This window comes from Macaca thibetana, chromosome 11 (assembly GCF_024542745.1).
Source record: "Macaca thibetana thibetana isolate TM-01 chromosome 11, ASM2454274v1, whole genome shotgun sequence".
Classification (NCBI taxonomy): Eukaryota; Metazoa; Chordata; class Mammalia; order Primates; family Cercopithecidae; genus Macaca; species Macaca thibetana.
This window is the reverse complement of record NC_065588.1, coordinates 37,601,336-37,623,537: the sequence shown is the minus strand read 5'-3', so window position 1 is coordinate 37,623,537 and position 22,202 is coordinate 37,601,336. Positions and strand designations below refer to the sequence as shown.

General features: G+C 36.6%; 1 protein-coding gene across 2 annotated transcripts in view; it reads right to left on the bottom strand.

Annotated features, from left to right (window-relative positions):
• The window catches only part of PDZRN4 (PDZ domain containing ring finger 4), a 417,242-nt gene that overhangs the window by 55,549 nt on the left and 339,491 nt on the right, over positions 1-22,202 (bottom strand). For both annotated transcript variants that reach the window (XM_050748436.1, XM_050748437.1), the window contains 2 exons: positions 12,552-12,808; positions 9,351-9,453 (listed from right to left, as the gene is read on the bottom strand). In XM_050748436.1, coding sequence (XP_050604393.1) covers positions 9,351-9,453; positions 12,552-12,808 — 360 coding nt within the window. The remainder of the gene's footprint in view (positions 1-9,350; positions 9,454-12,551; positions 12,809-22,202) is intronic.

Genomic DNA, 22,202 nt, shown 5'->3' with positions numbered 1-22,202 from the left:
TTGAAAATTCAAATCTCTTAAAACTTATCTTTTTTTTTCAACCTTATGCGTATAGACCTATATTTGAATATACAGTTGAGATGGAAGTAGGTATACATTAAATATTAACTATAATGTTAAGCCCACTTACTATGTGATGAAACTATATTATTTCCATAAACTGGGTATTTATTCCAAGCATGTTTTATTTATTTATATAGAGTTGGGGGTCTTGCTTTATCACCCAGGCTGGAGCACAATGGTGTGATCAGAGCTCACTGCAGCCTCTAACTCCCGGGATCAATAATCCTCCCACCTCAGTCTCTTGACTAGCTGGGACCAGAGATGCACCAAGGCCAGTTAATTATTTACTTTTTTGTAGATACGCGGTCTCACTACATAGCCCAGACTGGTCTCAAACTCCTGGCCTCAAGCTATGCTCCTTTTAAAATGTGCTTTAAATAAAGGTTATATGATAATAAAGGAAATAAGCCCACTTAATACTAATGATACTATTCTCATATATTGCCTGTAAGAATATAAATTAATACATCTTTTCTTGGAAAGCAATTTTTCAATAAATATTTATCTGAAGTGTCATAAACTATTCTTGTGCATTGATACAATAATTTTACTTTGGGAAAATTTTCTTAGGGAGATAATTCTGAAATGCAGACAAAGACCTATGCATAAAGCAATTAACTGTAGCTCTTAATGATTTAAATAAAACCTGGAAAAAAACGTTAAAACCCCCCAAAATGACAAAATTGCAGTCATACAGTGTACATAGAAGAGGAAAACAAACACAAAATATAAACTGTGGTTATCTTAGGTGGTATAATTGCCATCACATTTTAAAATTGTATTTTGGACCTCAAATGCATAGATTGGATTTACCATACATCTGTACTGGTTCTCTTTTATTTATATTCAATTACATTGAACTGGATTATTTAATAGACAGTGAATATTGGTAAAGGCAGCATGTAATCAGAAACCAGAGTATTACCAATAGCTTATGCCCTTGAAGGAGAACTGTAAACCTAATATAAAATACATAACCTTTAGAATTCCATTCATTCATTTCAGAGACAATGTGATATAGTGAAGAAAAAATTCAAACTAGGATTATTTTCTATATTTTTGAATCAAAAATATGTATTATGTGTAAATAAAGTAATTTATTTTCTAGTTTTTACAGACTGCATCTTCCATTTCAAATTGGTAAATGCATATGAGCTCACTTGCTCTGAATGCTAAAGCTAAAGTCAGAGATAATACAGAGAGGTGTACTACCTGATACCAATTGAGACATATTGTACTACACATAGACCAGATGAGTGTGACACCATGTGAGTGTGTGGGCTTTCTCTATAACAACTAAAAAAAATGTAGGTTGATATGTTTAAACTGTGAAAATACTTGTAAAAATTTTTAAGAATTTGACCATGAATTTATCTCACTTTGCTTATGTGAGTTACATTCTAGAAAGAGATGCAGACTAATCAGTCCACAGCTAACACTGGTTGTTCCCGTGGAGCACACAGGTGGAATATGATTCATTCAAGAGACAGATCTAGAACTGGGGCCAGACTCCTAGTCTGCTTTCCTTCCATTTTATTCTACTGCCTCTGAAAAGAACATTAGAATCTTTAATATGAATTTTGCTTTATATTGGAAAAGACAGCTCTCCTTTTTCTGCCACCATGACAACAGTCTTTGAAGGCAGAATAGAAGTCACTGGAAAATATGATTTGATATGCAAATATGCACCTTAAACACAACCTTTCACAAACACCTTTAAGTAATGCAAGGAAATCCTCTGAATGTGTATCATAAGTATCTTCAAACAAAAATTGAATGTCAGCATTTTGATAAAAGTCATAGACGTAGTATAAGGAATCTTTATTTCATATCTAGATCCCTGGTAAAACAAATGTGCCCATGGTTACCTGGTTTAATAACCAACTTGGAAGGTTCAATTTGCTTTTCATTGTTTTCTTAGGAAATAAGGTTTAGTCTTGTCACAATCAGTGAGGCAAAAGACAGATTTGCTTCTTATTTGTTTTATGAAATTACATGAACAAATTAATAGCAATACTAATCTTGTTTCATTCAGTAAGAAATCTGAAAGAATTATAGTACTTTGGTAACTGTTGCCAACTTTGTGGCATTTTTTTTCTAGTCACTCTTTAAGTAAGACCTACAAGAAAACAAAAAGTAATCTCAATTTAGGAAAATCATGCAATTTAATAAACTTAGGTACTAAATCTAAGAAATTCTGCTTGGAATGTTAGGATTATACAACATGTAATTATGAAGTAACAGTCTCAATTAAAGTTCAACAAGCAAAAAAACAGAACAACTACATAACATATTGTCTAACTAGGATACTTTCGAAAGTAAAAAAAAAAAAAAAAAAGCTGTTATTCATAATGAGCCATACACCACGACTGTTTAGGGCAAACCAGGATGTATAGTTATCCTAACAGACCAGAACCCCTATCATTCTTTAACTACATAAATTAGCATGTCTATTTACCAGGATTCACCAGCTTACACATTTGTGGTAAAACACACATATATTCCTCGGTAAAACAGAAACAATAAAAATCCCAATTTTCTTCCTTTACAAGCTGGCTCAGGTATACACTTAAATCCATTTCCTCTAATTACTAGACAAATTGATATCCTATGAAAAAAGACTTTCTCACTTTATTTCAAATTGTTATTGTCCATCAGCCTTCTTCTCCTCTCCCCGAATTTAGCACTTTGTACTTGTTTTGGGGACTTCTAAAATAAGAATAGTAGCAGCAATGTTTATTCATTCATCACACAAATACTACTGAGGGCTCACTGTGTGCCAGGGCATGTGCTGGGCCCTCCTGGTGATGTGCAGGTAATTACAAGAGGTCACTTCTGTTATGAAAGACTATCTATTTAGAAGAATATACAAGTACATAAATGACTATAGCCCTCGGCATAATCTAAATGACAGAAAATATTTACAGAAAGCAGTGTAGGAGTTCAGTGGTGGGAAGGATCGTGGTACATGGCTGAAGGACATCATGGAATGCTTCTGATGTAATGCTTGACTCTGTCTTTGAATGATAGCAGAGATTGTCATAAAAGCATTCCAGAGGCACAACAGCCCATCAGTAAAGGCACAAAGAAATGAAAGCACACAGCTTCCTCTGTTCTAGTCTGTTAGGATAACTATATATATATTTTTTTTACTTTCGAAAGTATCCTAGTTAGACATTGAGTATTGTTATGCTGTAGAGTTTGACCCCAAGATGCTGGAAAGGTGAGGTGGTGAGAGAGTTCCAAGTACCCTCAATGCCAGGCAGAGGATTTTAGAGTTAATTCAAGGAACAGAGTCATACAAGATGATAAACAAAGGAGGAAACCAATGAGAGGCACACTTGAGAAGGTTTGATCTGGCAGTGGTGAATAGGATAGATAACCTGCAGAGACCAGGGACGGGCCACAAGAGACCAAAAACTAGCCTAAAGGTACAACAATGTTGGAAACAAAGGGAAGGCAGCAGTGATAAGGAGAAACATGCCACAGATAATCTGGAAACACTAGTTCCAATAAATGATAACTTATTGGTTTGGCTATATGATTAAGATTCTCATCTGACATATTTAAGAAAATGGTGGTGTCATTAATAGGCACCTCAGTGAACCAACTCCAGGCTGGCAGAATACCCTCTTATCTTTAATGCTCAGGTAATAAAAATATTTCCGCACTTCATCCAGATCAGTTTTCAATTCAGTAAATTTCCCAAAGGAACGGCACTTATGTAGGTGATTTTTTTAAATGGATGATTTTACTGCCCCAGTAGTAAGTGGTATAAAATTATTTTAGCTATTTCATTAATAATTCTAAAATGTGACTAACAAGCGGAAGAAAAGGGACTAAGTGGAAGACATTCAGTGAGTTAAACAAATCTAAATATTCTACCCTTTTACACTCTATACACTATTTTCTCATTTATCTACTTCGACACACAGATAACATATGGTCTCTTTGTCAATTATGTTTCATACCCATCATGTTTCTTCCATCGTTGGCTTTCAAACTCTTTGATAGGTTTGCCTCTCTCAAGATCAGAGATGGACAGAGCCATCTCTGGGTGGACAGAGACAGCCCCAGCTGGTTAGTGGGGGAGGCACTTATTTCCCCATCTGTTGCAGTTTTTCTCACATATACTGATTGAGCCCTTGGTCAACAAGTAATAAAGGGGGTACAAGTGTGGATTAGAGAACATGCCAAATTTGTACCAAATATGAGATTCTATGATTTTATAAGGTGGCCAGTAAAGATAAATTTTCAAGGAGTCCAATAACTTTCTACTACATTACTTATTTCTCCCTATTTTTCACCCTCTTTGCCCTTTCCTTAGAAGTGTTTGAGACAAAAATGGCATTAGGATCAAAACTCCTGACTCCAAGAACAAATACCTGCTGGAAAGCAAGAGGGCATTATAACTGGACAGTGGTCCCAAGTTCTTTTCCACTTCCCTTTGTATGGAAAAGAGGAAAGGGACTGAGTGGCTCAGAAGTTGGTCCATGCAGACAGCAATGGGAGTCCTCATTTATTCCTTCATGAAATATGCATTGAGCACCCACTGTGAAACAGACCGTGTGATGCAATAAAGCTGCTGCCCTCAGAGCCTTGAGATCCATATAGCTCTATAATGCATCATGCTAGGGACTTGTTTTTTTTTTTTTTTTTTTTGGTTTTTTTCAATACTGGCTTCACAAATCGTGAAGTTGCTCAAAAAATATGATGGAATCTAGGTAATAATTATCCTCTTGCTATTTTTTGAATGAAAATCTCCTTGATTCATGATTCTCTTTTCTTTATGTAAGAGAGAGATTATATACTTAAAGTCTCACAAATATTCAGCACATATTTGCAGGGATCCAGCTCCAGGAAATACATTTTGCAAAATGACACTTCTTAGCACAGCACAAGGGTTTACTTATGCTTTGCATAAGGACGGCCAAGAGGAAGCTAATTAATATGCTAAGTGCTCACTTCTATTTATAGACACTGGTCCAAGTTTGGTTTTTGGTTAACATGTACATGGAACTCTGACATGTATTTATCCTCTCTTTTCCACTTTTAATACCTCTTCAAGCAAAGTTCTAAATTTTTTTGGCTTACATTTTTATGATATTGGACGCATACAGGGTACTTATTTCAGCTTTTTGTATATGTTTCTTTACCTGATCATTGAAGGAGAAGTAAAAATGATTTCCAGTGGTATTTCTAAGTGATAAAAATCTACAGGCACAGAATTGTTGCTTGTCTTGACTAACACGATGTTTTATACGATCTAAATTTTGCAAGTACTGGTTTCTGACCCCTCTATCAGCATTAGCATTGACTTTTGAGAGTTAACGGCAAATGCTGTAGACAATTCAACATCTTCCTTGCACTCAGGCAATTGCAAACATATCTTTATTAGGAGTTGGGCAAAAAGATCTCTGTGTTTCTTAAAACCGTTCCCTTTAAATTATTTCTAGTAGAGATTGGATTTGAGATCTGCCTCTGACTTGCTAAAGATTATTTATGATTTATTTCAACCTTTAGCTGGCTCTAGGGGGGAAAAATGAACAAAGTTGAAACTAAAAGGAGGAGAAGCTTAATCCTTAGTGAAATTCCAGTGGCATGGAACACCCTGACTCTTATGATGGGTGCATTTTTAAATTTTTTATATGTTTATTTTTTCTCAAAAATAAAATTAAACTCATTTATCATTTTTAATTAGAGAACAAGTATCATCATTTTTTAAAGAGAACAAATTTCAAGCTGTGAGTCTTTTAAGGTAGACTGGTCCTCTGAGACTTTTCTGAAGCACTATGGGGAAATTTTAAACCCAGTCAAATATTTTTCTTAGGAAAAGTGGTGATAGGTCATGGTGAAATACGGGTGTCATTAAATTTTCATAGAGGTTCTTAACACACCAGAGTCACCATAACATGGACACATTGACTGTAATATCTCCAAACAAGCATTTGCTTGTCTGCCATGGCTCTGAAGGGAGCTGTTACAGTCCGTCAATGAAGTAATCTGCATGTTAAAAAGTCCCTAAATATGTATTTACAAGATAGTCAGATCTGTTTTGGTCTGTTGGGTTAATAATCCATGTGCTAAGTCTGTATATATGTACTCACAAGATATACAGATCAGCTTTGGTTCACTGAGTCAATAGTAAGTAGGTCTTTAAAAAGGCGCCTAAATAGCTGCATAGTTTGTATTTCAGCAAGTTCAGAAATGCAGTCTATATACTATAAGCTATTTCTTTTAAAGTGCGGATGTATTGTTCTTTTTCCAGAGGATGCCAAAAGGTGTGCTTCACTCTAACCTGTAATATTTTGCCCTTAAAATCTCAGAAGAAAATTGCCATAGCACAAACTATATTAAAGCTCTGAGGCATAGCCCTCCAGGCTGGGGTGGATGCTGTCCTAGATTATGTCATGCATATTCCATTCACTATCACTGTTCAGGTCAAATCCCCCACTCCCTGTCAGCTGACTTTGCTTCCTTCCTGTCAGTCTCAGCCCAGCAGCTAGAGTAATCCTGTATGGCCTTCCTATGTTCCAGCAACTTCCCATTTCAGAGTCAAAGCAACTTCCTATACCACGGTCAAAGCCAAAGGCTCCTCAAGATATGCCCTCCTTTCTCAGAATTCACCCCTTCCACTCTCTTACTGGCCTCTTTGTTACTCCTCGTACACTCCAGCATGCTTCTGCTTCAGGTCCTTTGCACCTGCCCTTCCTTCTTTCTGAAAATCTCCTTTCACATGGCTAGATCTCTTATATTCTTTAGTTTTGTTATGAGAGAAGTCTTCCATGACCACTCTGTATAAGACAGCAACATCCGGTAACACCACTCTTATTATTCTCCATTAGTACTTCTCACCATTGAAAAGAATATGTCTTTCCTTGTTTGTTTATTGTTGACCTCCTTCTCCTAGAAGCTCCTTCCACTGGGGCAGGAGCCTCCTAATTCCATGCTTAGATAACTGCCTGGTACATTTTAAGTCCTCATTAAATATTTATGGTACAAATGAACGAAAGCAGATGCAAAAGGAGTCTTCTTTCTGCTTCCTTGATTTCCTGGTTGTGCTCATGTTTAGGTTGAAGAGGAATGCGTCTTGGCCATTAAACCTCAGTTTCCTGTAATATTCTCTCAGTGGCACAAAACTGGTACTTCCTTAAGGTGCTCATCCATCCTGTTCCTAGAGCTATAGGGCTCTGATGAAGCTCCTAGAGGAGCTAGGGTCATCTCAGCTGGTCACAGAAACATCAAATCAGTCTGCTTCTAGGTGCAACAGTAAAAGTGCAACACATAGACAGAAGTAGCATTTCTAAATGTCTTCACTGAATGAGCCTAATGGTGTCCACCATAGGCTCCAATGATAGCAGTGGACTGACTGACTAGATTTTGCAGTTTAATCTGATGCAGCCACAAGGGATGGCATGTGCCACTCTATGTGTGTGTCACATAACGGTAACAGACTGAGGAGTACTGGGCAGAACCACTATTCTCTCTTGAATCTGGTAAATTTCTCTGGAGGTATTATCCCATGCCTTCACTCCCACCTTTAACCATGCATGTTGTTCTCAAATGCATCCTTTCTAATGATTGAAAACTGTCATAGCAACTCCTTCCTTATTTGAATTTCACAGGAGCATTCTTTATTTCAATCACTCAGAAAGGGGGCTTTGGCAACGGAATCACAGCTGACAGCAAATTAATGACTATGATGCTGTGATTAGTTGAGATTACAGGCTACAGAAAGCTTGTCTGAGAATTCGCCACTGACATCATCCTGATGCTGGCTTCTGCTGGGGATTAATATTGGCCAAAAAAGAGGATGTGGTTCAGCTACAGTAAGCTCCATAGAAATGTAAAGAAATCTGTCTGTACTGTAATATTTCAATGACATGCTTATTAATTAAAAGGGCTTTTACTATTAACTTGCTTAGCCTAAACAGTCTTCCTCCTATGCCCTCTCCCAGCACACTGACTTATTTTAATAAAGCTTTAAGATATCCAAATAAAAAGTTGAAGTGATATAGATAATTCCAGTCCCCAAACCCAAAGTATTCAACTAAAATATAATTCATATATTATATTTTAATATATATAACTAAAATAATTCATAAGAATCTTGAATTATTTGGATAAGTCACTCAATTTTATAATTTATTTTACGTGAATAGACAAAGCAATGGATATTGTAATGCATGCCAGGGTCTGAGTAGATTTAGAAAATAAAACTTTTCAATCAACTTAATAAAGAGGAGATACAAATTTAACATGAACAACACAAGAATGACAAAACCATCTATTCAGTTACCTGGTGTCATTTCACATCCTTCTAAATTTTGGCTGCAAAGAAATAATGATTTCTGTAATCCCTAGGAATGACTTTTGTGGGGAGAAGATTTCAAACAAATGTCTATTTGCTTTAGATGAGCTTCCTTATTTGATTTCAGATCCTCCTAAGGGAAGAGATTTCAGGATTTCCTGGTTGTAAAGTGGAAGAGAACACTTAGCTGAACTTGTATGACATCACCTGAAGCATTAAAAGGGCAGGTGATCATGAGTTCTCTGCCTGTTTACCAAAGCTTCCTTACTTCCTCAATCTATTTTATTTTTAAATGTCAGAGTAGTCTGAAATCTTTCAAAGATATACAGGCTGCAGAAGTAGAGGAAATATTAGGATACATTATTTAACTTTTGTGAGAGCTTTAAAATAATTAATGAATGGACTTTTGAATTGTTATATATCACAGAACAGATATTCTAACATTAGACCATGTGAAGAATAAATATAGTTTAACAACAAAGGGCATGAGGCCATCTCTATTTCTAGGAAGTCTGTGAAATGGCTCGTTAGAGTACATACCAGAGGCACAAAGAGAATATTACATTTCCAAAGAATACAATATAATAAAATTTGGTTTATCAATGAAAATTAGAATATTATACAACAAATGAAAACAGTAAACACAATCTTTGTTTTAAATACATTTTTCAAAGTCTACTTGGAAATCCACATATATTATAGAACAAATTTTTAAAATGTAGTGGTTGTAATATTATTTATTAAAAAGCAACAAAATGAGAGCAAATTATATTTAAGCTTATACTATAAAGATATTTTCCAATATACATAAAACACTGGAGACACATAGCTAGAACAAATAGTATCTGAAAGATCTTACTCTAGATATGTAATAGACAAGACATTTCTCACTGTAATAAATTAATTTCTTTGTTATACAAAACCCCTCAACCATAACTTCATGAAGAAATGTGAAGTGGTGTGAAAATGATCTTACCTCATATTCAAAATCTTCTGTTCTGTCTGCATCAGCAGGCAAGCTGGAAATATACTCATTGTCCTCATAAAATTCATGCTCTATTGGATGCAGAGAATGGCAGCTATGGGGAATATAGCAATATGATAGGCATAGATTAAAAGGGTTGTTTTCAAGATTAAAACTGATTTTAGAATTTCACTTTAGTTTGCTCTGCTTTGGAATAAGACCTGTAGTGATCTAGCCTTTAAACAAACTACAGCTCAGAAAAAGCAATCGCTTTCCTTTCTCCCTCTATGGGAAGTCCATCGGTTTGCAATTTCTGTGGAATAAGGGCCTGTGGTCAGAGTTGTATTCTGTGGAGAGACTGATGTGAAATCTCTGACAGTCCATGATGCTTTATTGATACTTTCTGGCCTGCTTCCATTCCACCGAATGTGACAAGCTCGACACGTGGGTGTGTGGCATTTGAGATTGCAGTCTACTCAAAAAGGGGTATTTGTCATAAAGCACTAACAATTTCGTAATTCACAGCTGCAAACTATTTTTTGAAAACCATTTTCAAAAGCACATATTTTTCAGACTCTAAAATTTGCTCACATTGTACCCTCCCCTCTTTCTTAAGATCCCCCTTTCTCACTCTCCCTCATAATGCACATTTTCTCCTCTTTGATCAAGGACATATACACAAGTATTAAAGAGCATTTATGGAAACTCCTATAAGCCGAAAGGTTTCATAATACCTTTAGAAAATTCTTAGTGACGGTGAGAGCAGATTACATTAAGGAAATGAGGGGATATGAGGTGTTGCACGTGGCTTTTATGTATTTCAACTTTTAGGAAATATTTTAAATAGTTTGTAAACATGTTATTCAATTTATTATGTTCTGATATAAAGACCACACATCGTATCATATGAAAACTAAGAATAGTTTAACAGCAAAGGGCATAAGGTCTTTTCTATTTCTAAAGACACTGAAAAAGCCTAAATATAATTGACTAGTTGGTTGCAGATGAGACCTCTAAGCCTTGACAGTGTGGACCTTATTGAAAAATTGGAGACAGCAGTATCAATTAGTTCTCTTCTCCCTTGCTGAAAGGCAAGAGACCCATCCTCATGCCCTCATACGATGGTCAGCATAAATATTCTATCAGCCTCTCCTCACTACTATCTATGGCTGTCAGCTCCACACAGGTCTAACTAGTGTAGGTCAGAATGGTAAAGTAATAGAGGCAGCACCTTGCCTTGTGTCTGCCAGATAAATCTCCTTGCTTGAAGCTGAACTGGGTCCACATAGCCCATTTGAGATGTAGGAACATTGAAGTTTGCTGCTTTGGACATCTGATGTGTTTCCCTTGTCTTTCAGATAGTAAGATGGGAGCCCTGCTGTGAGGAAGACTTTATTCATTCAACGTTTATTCAGTGGCTACCAGATGCCAGGCCAAGTGCTGGAAATATGTTGGTGTACAAAATCCAATTCTGCCCTATTAATTGGGGAAAGCAGCAAAGTGGGAATTTTAATACAGTGCAATAATTAAGGAAAACATATAGAACCTTGGGAGCACATGGTAGGGGGTGGACCCACTGCAGCCCTAGGAGGTTTTCTAGAAGAGGTTGTCTCTAAGCTAAGGTCTGCAGCACCTAGGAAGAGCAGCAAGATGCACTGGCTAAGGAAGTAGGCATTGGGGTCAGATCTCTTAGGCCTAGAAGCCTGGCCCTGTCACTTTTTTGCTATGTAATCTTGGCCATGTTACTTAATATCTGTTCCCTCATCTTAGACGTAGGATGTTGATAATATAATGCACTCCATCATGAGATTATTGTGAGAACTAAATGAGTTGATAAATGCAAAACATTTGGAATAATACTGAAAGCATGTTAAGTTAGCTAATACAAGCTAGCTATTATTATTCATTCAAGGAAGTATTGGATGGCTACTATGTTTTAGGCGGTATTAATGAATATTATATATTTGTTTCGTTGCTTTTTCTTCAACTACCCCTGTAGAATATAAACTGTAGAAGGCAATGACTTTATTTTTGTTCAAAGTTTTATGCCCAGCATCTAGTTCCAATGCCTGACACATCCGATTTGTGTCTGACACAAAGGGCTATTTAAAAGGTAACGGATGAATGAATAAAGAGATACCCAAGACAAACAAATCCCCTACCCTCCTGGAACTTGAAGTCTCAAGGAGTGTTTTCAAAACTTGGATGCACATTAGGATTGCCTAGGGAGATTTTTGAAAAATTCCGATGCCTAAGCCTTACTCTAAGAATTCTCATTTAATTGGCCTAAGGGGTGATTCAGGTATTGATACAGCTTCTAAAAGTTCCCAGGTGATTCTACTGTACATCTGTGACCCACTGAAACAGGCGTATGGGAGCCAGCCATCAAAGGGCAGGAAAGTGGCATGAATCAGATCTATGTTTTACAAAGTAGAGAGCAGATTGGAGTAGGTGATGAAAATGTAGGCTAAGGAGACTATTGCTCTTACAAACTCTCAATGTTCGAATATTTCCTAGAAAGCTCACAGAACACAATGAATTGGACAAGCGTACTTCTAAAACTGTTCAAGTAGGATTATTTGAATAAAATCTCTCTGACTTCCTTTAAATTGGGCAAAAATCTGGAGGAAGTATTCCTTGAATAGATCTTTATTTGATAGCACTATATTTACTCTTTGACAGCCAAGATCCTTTGTTTATATCTCAATATATTGGGTAATTGCTTTCTTCAGAGAGTTGCACTTTAATTAAATTAATTTCCTAGCTTCTCTTTAAAGAAGAGAAATGCAAGGAAGAGAGAGAGGTGGCCCACAGAGGAGAATGTGGAGCTAACATGCCACTTCCACATGAGTCTTAATAAGGTTTTCGGCAGCTTTGGTGAGAAAAGTGATTTCCCTGACCAGTGTTCATGAGTAGCATGAGGCTTTTGACAGCTAGTAATATGAAGATGAACTAATCAGAGCCAGAATTTTTCATAGCAGCTAGCAAGTATGATTACCCAGGTGAAGCAACCATGTGGGTTAGGGAAAGTAGCCAGCAGGGACCACTGAGAACTAATTGCACATATCTAAACAAGGGAGACATTTTCCAAACAGAGCTGGGAAGCCTGTCTCCATAACTGTCAACCTGCTAGGGGAGCTGCTTCTTTCCAACATCTGCTTTCCGTGACAAATGGAAACAAACAGGGCTCTGGAAGAAATGACAGAAAAATACCTGTCTGAGAGCAGGAATGGACAGATGTCTGGCACTGGAGGGGTAGGTGGCCGAAGCTTGGCCAGGGCCATGATGTGTTCGAAGGTGATGTCCGTCTGAGTGCTGGCATTCATGAGTTGCACTTCTGGAGCCATCCCATAGGCCGGTCTACTAAGAGGTGTTCGCCTTAACACCTGCACCACAATGGGCTCCTTGGCATTGCGAAAGGCTTCCACTGCCTCTTCGTGGGTGGCCTTCGAAAGATCCTTCCCATTGACCTACAAACATATGAGGACGTTGTTTATCTCAGAGGAAAGATCAGAGAGGCTGTCGTGATAGATTAATAAAAGGTAGAGAGAAAGGTTTCAACCAGCTCTGACATGAATTTTGTAATGGAATATTTAATCAGATATTAATATTTACTGATGTCTTTACCAACATGATGAAGTACCTGAGATTACAACAACAATTACTTCTGTATCTTTATAATGTATCTGGAGTTGGTTAACGAGTAAAACAGCAGAACTATTAGTAAAGATTTAAAAATTTAAGTAACACATCTGCTTCAGAAAAGGGTCACCGAAGTCTTCGGATGGAGGAAATGTTAAGTATGTCATACTTTTTCATGATTTATCAATGTCTCTGTGAGATTTTCAATATTTAATCAAGGTCTTACTTGCCTAAAATCTAATTTTTTAAGGTATTGTCAAATTTCCTCCATATTCATAATGTTTTAATCCAAGACCATGTGATTGCCCATGTGCATTTTATCCTAAATCCTCACTGTTTGAAATGTGGTCTGTGAACCAGCAGCATCAGCATCATATGAGAGATGATTAGAAATACAGAATCCCTGGCCCTACCCTGGATCTACTGAATCAGAATTGGCATACTTACAAGATTCTGACTTTATATTTATATTCACTGAAAGAATCACTGCTCTAAAAATCCTCTGAATGAATATATTATGTCCCCACTGGTTACTCGTTTTAATTCATACCAATTCATGATTCTCCACGGTAGCTCTAGACATTACAGAGAAAGAGGTGAAGTCTGCCTTTGTCCTCACTTCTTGCTTCTCAACAGGGGCACAAACCATTGTCATTTGGGAGAGAAAAATTATTCTTTTTGTGGGACTCTCCTATGCCAGCTTACCAAGGGCTAGGAATGTTTCCCAACCTTTGTGGCTGTCAAAACACCTACACACTTTCCCTAACAACCTTGTGGTAGGCAATACAGACCACGCTCAAATAGTTGTCAATTTAATCCCCTAAAATGAGTCCTGATAACACAGCCTTTTAGTGGAAGTTGTGTTTTAATAAAGGGCTCTAGAATCCTGAGTTTTATGACTCTCGCTCCAGATGAATCAATAATGCTGTTTTTTGCAGATATGAAGAGCTATCTAGTGGCACAATACTGTGCCTAATATCCCTGAAATTATACCATTTCCAGACAGCAAACTAAGCCACCCGCCTGTCGGTGAGGCACCGATAACTGTCACGCACCAGCAAACCCTTAGAGATCCCTGGGTGCCTAAAAAAGAAGCAAAAGAAGTCACTGAGTTGCAGCTGTAGAGAAACTGCTGACATTCAAATGAGCACATTCTCTCTCCCTGAGTAGACAAGGAATATGTGTGTGCTCAGAGCAAGTGTGGGGCATTTTGGGGTAAATGATACAATGGCAGGTAGAAATCATCACGTCATGTAGAGACAGGCTTAACAACCTGGAGGAGCTAATTTACTCAATGGACCCTGAAAGAGTTAATGTGCCTTCAAAAAATGAGCAATTAAACTTCTTCAACAGCAAAATATGTCCCAATTCAGTTCTTGCTCTTGAATCACTAGTAAGACAGGCCAGGTGGAGATCTGACTGGGTGTTTCCCAGTGTGAACACATTCACTAATCTATGTATTCACCGTTTGATACTCTTTTCCATGAACTAAACTTGAAAAATTATCGCTGAGTTTTCATTGATACACCTTGGAATACCTGACTTGGGGCACATGAGGGTATGTGGACATGAGACACCTATGGACATGATCACACTCATTCCTTTAGCTCCTGCTGTATGACAGGTGCTTGAGCCGGAGCCACTACTGCCTCCCCTGAGGACATGTAGACAGCAGATGATAGAAGAAATCCCAGAATGAAAAAGCACAACATAAAATCTAGCCCCTCTCATTGAATAGTATCATCCCCTGTGTTTCATATTGTGGTCAGTATTTATAAATTCCAGATTGTGGAAGATAATCAAGTGGTAGGTAAAATTGCTCTGTGAGAATTGATGCAGTAGGTAAAAATTGCTCTTTTGTCCCCAGCCTTCCTGCTTCATGATGTACCCTCAGTTTAGTGAAGATCTGTTCCTGCAGGATCCTACACCCTTCCCTCTGTGAAAAGAAATCTCAGTCACACAGTCTGTTATCAACTATTTATTTATTTATTGAGATGGAGTCTCGCCCTGTTGCCCAGGCTGGAGTATAGTGGCATGATCTCAGCTCACCACAACTTCCCCTCCTATGTTCAAGGGATTCTCCTGTCTCAGCTTCCCAAATAGCTGGGATTACAGGCACGCACCACCATGCCAGGTTAATTTTTGTATTTTTAGTAGAGATGGGGTTTCTCTATGTTGGCCAGGATGGTCTCTAACTCCTGACCTCGTGATCTACCTGCCTTGGCCTCCCAAAGTGCTGGGATTGCAGGCATAAGCCACCACCCCTGGCCTTATCAACTATTTAATATTTCTACTGGAACGGTGTCAACATGTTATCTTTTCCTATAAGCCCTGTATCAAGAGGAAACCCTAATAGTGGTAGAGGGAAATAAGACTACTTTTTTGAGGGACCTTTATGCAGTATCTGAAGGTAAAGGGAAAAGCTTGTGACCAGGGTTTCTTCCAGTTATACATTAAATTCTACTAATGCACAAAGTGTGTCAATAGGTAATAGACAGATAAATGCCATTCATCTATTTTTTTCCCCAAGACAAGACAAGGCTCATTTTTCCTCAGCCTTACATGTTAATCTAGTCCTGGTGTTCAGAATATTTATTTGCTTTAGTGATCTTCGAAGCAACAGCTATTTTAAAAACGTAAGATTCCTACTGATAATGATTATTTACCTGTGTTACTGTAAGATAAGTAGGATTGCTTTTGCAAAATCCAGAAGATTAGAGTTTTTTGTGGAAATATAAAATTTATTGAAAGGTATTTTAGGTTGTGAAATCATTATTGTAATGCTTAGTATATGCAAACAATATTAGTGTTCACGTGTCAAGATCAATGGCTATTGATTATATGACTTATACACTCATTTATTTATTATCATGAAATTTATATGCAAATTTCATTCTTTTCTCTAAGAACAATCAAATACAATCTTAAAAGGACAGTCAATGTAATCTCAAGATCTTACTTCCCTATTGGAGAATGCTCTTTTCTTCTAGTTATCATGCAGCTGACCTCTATTTTCATAAGCTATTTAATATCTCTCAAAGTAAAGAAGTCTATGACCTTTAAAGGCTCTACTGTTACACATGATCGCTTAGAAAATGCAAGCATTGATGATACTAAATACTTTTTTTCACTTCACTTGAAGTTCATCAACATACTGTTAGCCTACCAAAAGGTCACCATTTTATATATTATGCCTTTCACAAGAAAAGAAAAGAATCGCTTAATTGGGATTTTCTGGCAATTGCTCTGCTCAGTTATCATCAGGTGCAGCTAGAGAGAAGAATTATATGGGAAGAATATCTACAGTTTTCTAGGAGAAGTTTGTGAACAACAGCAAAATTTCCTTTTTTTCAAGTGATTTGTTTTTAAACCAATAACAGATATTTGGTGCTTCATATTGCCATATTGCCAGATCCTTACGTATTATTCTATTTCTTTACCACTATATTTTCTCCCTTCATTCCACCTTCCTTTTTTTCCTCTTCCCTCTTACTCGTTTGTCTCAATCTTAAATTTAGTTTTGTATGGATGACATAAAGTTTTAAATTGTTTTGTGAGATGAGACTAAAGATGAAGAAACTATCCACTAAAGGAGTCCCATTTAAAATAGGTAGTTAAGGGTAGACACCCAATATTTTTGGGTGTCCAGTAAAAGGTGGGAAGATCTTTTGCGAGAGGAATACAGATGAGTTGATTTTCAGGAGAAAAAAAAACCACATGAATATGGTTAGGAGCAAAACTGAGGGAAGAGGGTGCAAGGTAACTTGATTACTGAAAAAAAAAAAAAAAAAAAAACCCATGTGTTACGGAGTTTGAGTTTGCATGCAGAAGGATTTTAGGAAAGATCGCAATTTGATTTAAGCATACCATAAGAAAAGAGCCTTTTTCCAAAAGGGTTGTTAAATCGAATGATTGAGAGGATAGGGTGTCATAACAAACAGCAGTAGTATATGCAATAATTTCCTCTATTGCCATAACTTCTGGCATTTTGATAGCTGTGGCCCAGACTGATTTGGTTCCACTGTAACCAGGCAACTAGTGTACAACTAAAAAGATTCGTGCGATTGATATTTGATAAGAGGCTAGTAGTCCCGGTGGGAAGACTGGACTCTGAAATGATGATTTAGCTACCGGACTTGAGATAAATAAAAAAGCAGACACATTATGCAACAAGGGGTTATCAAAATTGGCAACAACAAAAAAAGAGGAAAGGATGATGCCAATGAGAGAAATTCTAGGATAAATAGTGACATGTGGTTATCCCGAGACAAACTAAAATGTAGGATTCGAAAAAAGTGGAGAGAGTAGTCTTAATCATTCTTAATCATATGAAACTTGAAGCAATTATAAGATATATATTCAAATGAATTAACAAGTAAACATATGATAGGAAACTAGAAGAAAAATTGATCATAGGAAACCATTTTCTGAGAAGGTCTTCCCCTTCTCCCTGCACTTACCAATTCAGATCAGCACAAATATCCTTAAAGATTAGATATTCAAGTGATGGCTTGTATTACACACATATAAATTTTTAGAGATACAAAAATAATTATCTTGTTTCTAAAAAGTTATTATTTCTCATTATATTGATAGCATAATCTTAAGTGGATAAAGAAAAAGCAATCACTTTTCAGTGATCAATGCAAAAGATGTGCGAATACATTTCTTGTGGAAGATGGGCTAATTAATCCATAAGCAACTTGTGAATGTTAAGTAAAGAAGAGAGCTTTTCATATGTAAACCATATCATAGTAATGTTTGATGAAGCCTCTGTTTAATGAATAATCTACCCTTTTGGATATCTGGGCCTTTTGCAAAATCTGGGCCATTCTTCAATTACTTCCCCAGAGTGACTAGTGGTCTCGGTTTAGATTTGAGCTGTTCCCCTTTGATTATTCCTTCCAATCCAACCACATGCAAAATTTTCTTGGATATCAGGAAACAAACAGTCTTTTTTGTTTTTCTTTTGAAGTGCTAACAAGTGCATGAATAACTCAGTCACTCTAGTGAGAAGCCATTTCTAGAGTCAGCTGTTTGGGAATGATGAGGGTTTCCAAACCCCCACGCCTTTCATGAGAAATAAGGGCTTCTAAGCATCTATGACTTTCAAGGGAGAATAAATTTAAGAATGTGCCATAAAAGAAGCATAGAATTCCAAGGATTAGGGACAATTGATATAACCAAATTTCAAATTGAGGATAAGTATAAAATACTTGCGTATTATAATTCTGGTTGGACATGATCCTGTACCTGGTTAGTCTACAAGATCTCCCACCCTCACTAGTAACTGTGGAATTAATTTTGACTGAAGTTCCTAAGTGACACAGAATAAATTCTCTATTTGATAATTAGGGAGGTGTTGCCAAAGCACAATCTGGTGACATTTTACAGAAGGAAGAAACAATGTTTAAATTGCTGCTAAAATGTTTGGTAGAGAAGGAATTTAAGATAATCTGAACCTTATATTCATCAAAACACTTGTCATATACAATCTTCAAACTAATTTTAAGAAATTTCAGCACACTGTTTTTTCCTAAACTTTGGTATGATTGACTCTATTTGAACATTGTTATATAAATGGAGTATAGCATAGTGTAAAATGTATTTATAATGAAAAGAAGTCACATAATAGGAATCTGCAAAATTGTATGAAAGAAACCTGACTAAAATTAACTTCAACCTTTAAAAAAAGGTTATCAATAAACAAAATAATCACTGGTATGTAGGTTTGTGTTCATCATATAATTTCAGAACCTATGTACATAGGAAATGTTAGATCACTTCAACCCTGACGTCCATTTACTCCAGTATTCCGCTTTTGACAGTGCTATAATTGCATTTTTGGAAGAGAATATGGTGATTATTCCACGTGACACAATGAGTAGACTTATCCTAAAGTGATTATGGGGCTTCTTCTGCTTTTCTGTCTGCACAACGAGAGACTGGGAGCTTCATTACCCTGGGTATGGGGTGTTGCAGCTTCCCTTAGTTCCAAAATCCCCAGGGACTTTGCCAGGCAGCTGGCTTTCTCAGACAAAAGAAAATAAGTGATATCTAACCCAGGCAGCCTGAACCTCCAGCAGTCTGTTCTCTTACTGACAATGTTCCCTGTAAGACAGAGCAACAAGAGTTGAAATACAGACCCACCATATACCCACAGTTTTTGGTCCCTTGCTTGACTGTGTATTGCTGATTCCCGACTTGTGTGTTTCCTTAATGAAGACTGTTGCCTTACCTACAACTTGTGACATTTTGGGATTTGCCTCTACCAATCTGGTTTAACATAACATCCATTTACAACCTAAGATAATTGAATGCATTGGAAATGCTTACGTAATGTAACAGTATTGAATGGAGGACTCCCAGCACCCCAATGAGCTAGTGTAAAAGCCTATTATTACATTTAGTTAATAGACTGTGACACTGAGGCTACAACAATAGTCCAGTATGTTGCGTCTGTTCCCTTCTACAGAGCACTTTGATGGTAGGGCATTCTCAAGTGCAAGCAGGACTCATTTTCAATTTTTCATATGAAGAGGTTATGGATCCATTATTTGTGAACTCATCCAAACTGTTCCTGAACCAATGAATAATTTTGGTTATAGGCAATCTTGATGTATCTGTCACAATTGCTTTTTCCTTTCATTATCTTTTCCTTGTCTTGTTTTTTTTGTATCCCTCCTTCTGTATTTTCTCTTCCTTTCCTTGTTCCCACTGTCACACTTCTCTTTTAAGCTTTCCCATCAAAGCACTTAACACCTTTGAAGAGTACATATTTATATGAATTATTCCTATAGTGAAGAAACATGTTATGATATGTTCTGATTGTTACTGAGGAAAAAAACTAAAATGAATACAACATAGTTTTATTAACCTCTTTATAAATAAGTTTATTTCCCCTCACCTTAATGAAAGAAATGGAAGTTTTTGCTTTTGGGCACATGAGTTGGTTCTTTGGTTTGTCTTTCAGATCCATGATCTGCTCTTTTCATCCAGCTCTGTGTCTTGGCACCCCTGCCTGACCCAGGATCTCTACTTTTTGTTGTTGTTGTTGGGTTAAGCCAATGGTTAGAGAGTATTATAGGTCTTTATCCAGTTCCCAAGACTCTAGCTCTTGCTTGGATCTGCTCACAATCCTGACTCACCTTCCCTCTCCTGGTCTAGTGGTAGTAAGAACATCTCTCTCTTGCTGTTCCCTAGGTTCTTTATCTTGACTCTGCTCATCCTTTGTAAGCTGTTCCATCATTAAACTTTCTTCAATTAAACCCTTTGATTATGCTATTTGTTTTCTTCTGGGACCCTGACTGATATAGCTAAGCATGAAACTCTTCTGACTTTAACAAAACTGTGGCAAGAGCTAAAATTTGTTATCTTTGCAAATTAACTTTACTATCAAAAGTAGTTGCATCTAAAATGCAATTATGAGTTTGTCAGATTTAGCAAATTTACACATTTTAAGGGAAATTTAAAATATAATTTTTATTGAGATCATAGAACAAAGTATTTACATAGTTGTTTGATGTGTACAGTTATTTTGTGGAATATCCCTGCTATGATTTGAATGTTTCCCTCAAAGTTCACATGTTAGAAACTTAATCCCTGATGCAACAGTGTTGAGACTTGAAAACTTTAAGAGGCGATTAGTTTGTAAGAGTTTTGTATTCATGGATGGATTAATGCTATTATCACATGACTGGGTTCCTGATAAAACAATGTGTTCGCTCTCCTTCCCATCCCTTTTGCTCTCTGGTGTTCTCTCTTGCCATATGGTGTCTTCCACCATGTTATGACACAGAAAGAAGGCCTTTGCCAGATGCTGGCACCTTGATATTGAACTTAACACCCTCAAGAACTGTGAGAAACACATTTTTTAAAATTATAAATTGCCCAGTCTGTGGTATTCTGTTATAGCAGCAGAAATCCTTCCATTTGGGTGTGTCTAATGTTTGTCTTGATTAGACTCAGGTTATGTATTTATGTATTTTGAGCAGGAATGTCCAGAAGTGGTGGTGTGTCCTTTTCAGCCTATCCTATCAGGAGGCATGTCATGTTTATTTGTCTATTACTGGTGATGTTAACATTTATGACTTAATGAGAGAGAGAGAGAGAAAGAGAGAGCGAGAGAGAGAGAGATTGAGAATCTAAAGCAAATGTAAAATGTTAATCAATGTTAAAATTTGGGCAGCCTAGGTGAATGATATTTGAGAATTTTTATACTATTCCTGGAACTTAAAATTATTATTTTTATTCTCATAATTTTTTGATGTCTGAAACTGAAAAAAATAAAATGTTTCAAAATATTGTTATATTTATTATTAGTTAAAAATAGATCCATGCTGTAATCATTTAGAGTTCACAAATAATTATAAGGAATTGATAGATGAATAGCTTCCTGTAAAGTGTGTTTCTGTTGCATATCTCTAGAAAAACAAATTCCTACTCTACTATGAGTGTCTTTTTTTCTCTGTGTGCACATGCACACACACACATCCCTACAAGCAAAAAACACAGATTTGTGTCACCTACTTTATCTTTGTCATAACAGTTCATCACTGAATATCACCTGATATCCTGCTCTCCAAGCTGAGCTATTTAAAAAGATAGATGGCTGCCTCCTGGCTAATTGTGGGAGTTCTTCATTACTACAAAAAGACTTTTTATATCTCAAGTGACTCTATACGCAGTGAAAAATGACTCAAATCTTTGGATAAGATCCCACTGATGAAACAGTTGGATAACAACTACTTGCTGACCTTTTACTTCCTAACATAATACTAAACTGATGTAGGTGATTATTAATAAACCTATTCACTAAGTTCTGACATATCAGATCCAAGTATTTAAAACATAACAAGGAATTCAGATGGAGACAAAATTTTCTGTAACAGGTCTAAGGATATAAAGGTATAAAGCATATATAAACACTTGAAATAAATTCAAATTATTTCAATGGGAAAAAAATGTCATTGTCATTAAACAACTCAGATTTCTTTAAAAAAAAATCCTGCAAACAACATCAACAACTGAGGATTTGGACAGAGCTATTCATCTTTCATATCCATTGAACAAGAGGAAATGTGCTCTTAGCCCTTGGACAAGATCTTTTTTGTCCCATCTTTGTGATGAGAGCATAAAAGGATGTAGAAATTAACCTTGTGACTTAGCCACACTAGCACGTGCTAGAAAATACCTATTTATTAAATAAAAGAAGTAAATTGT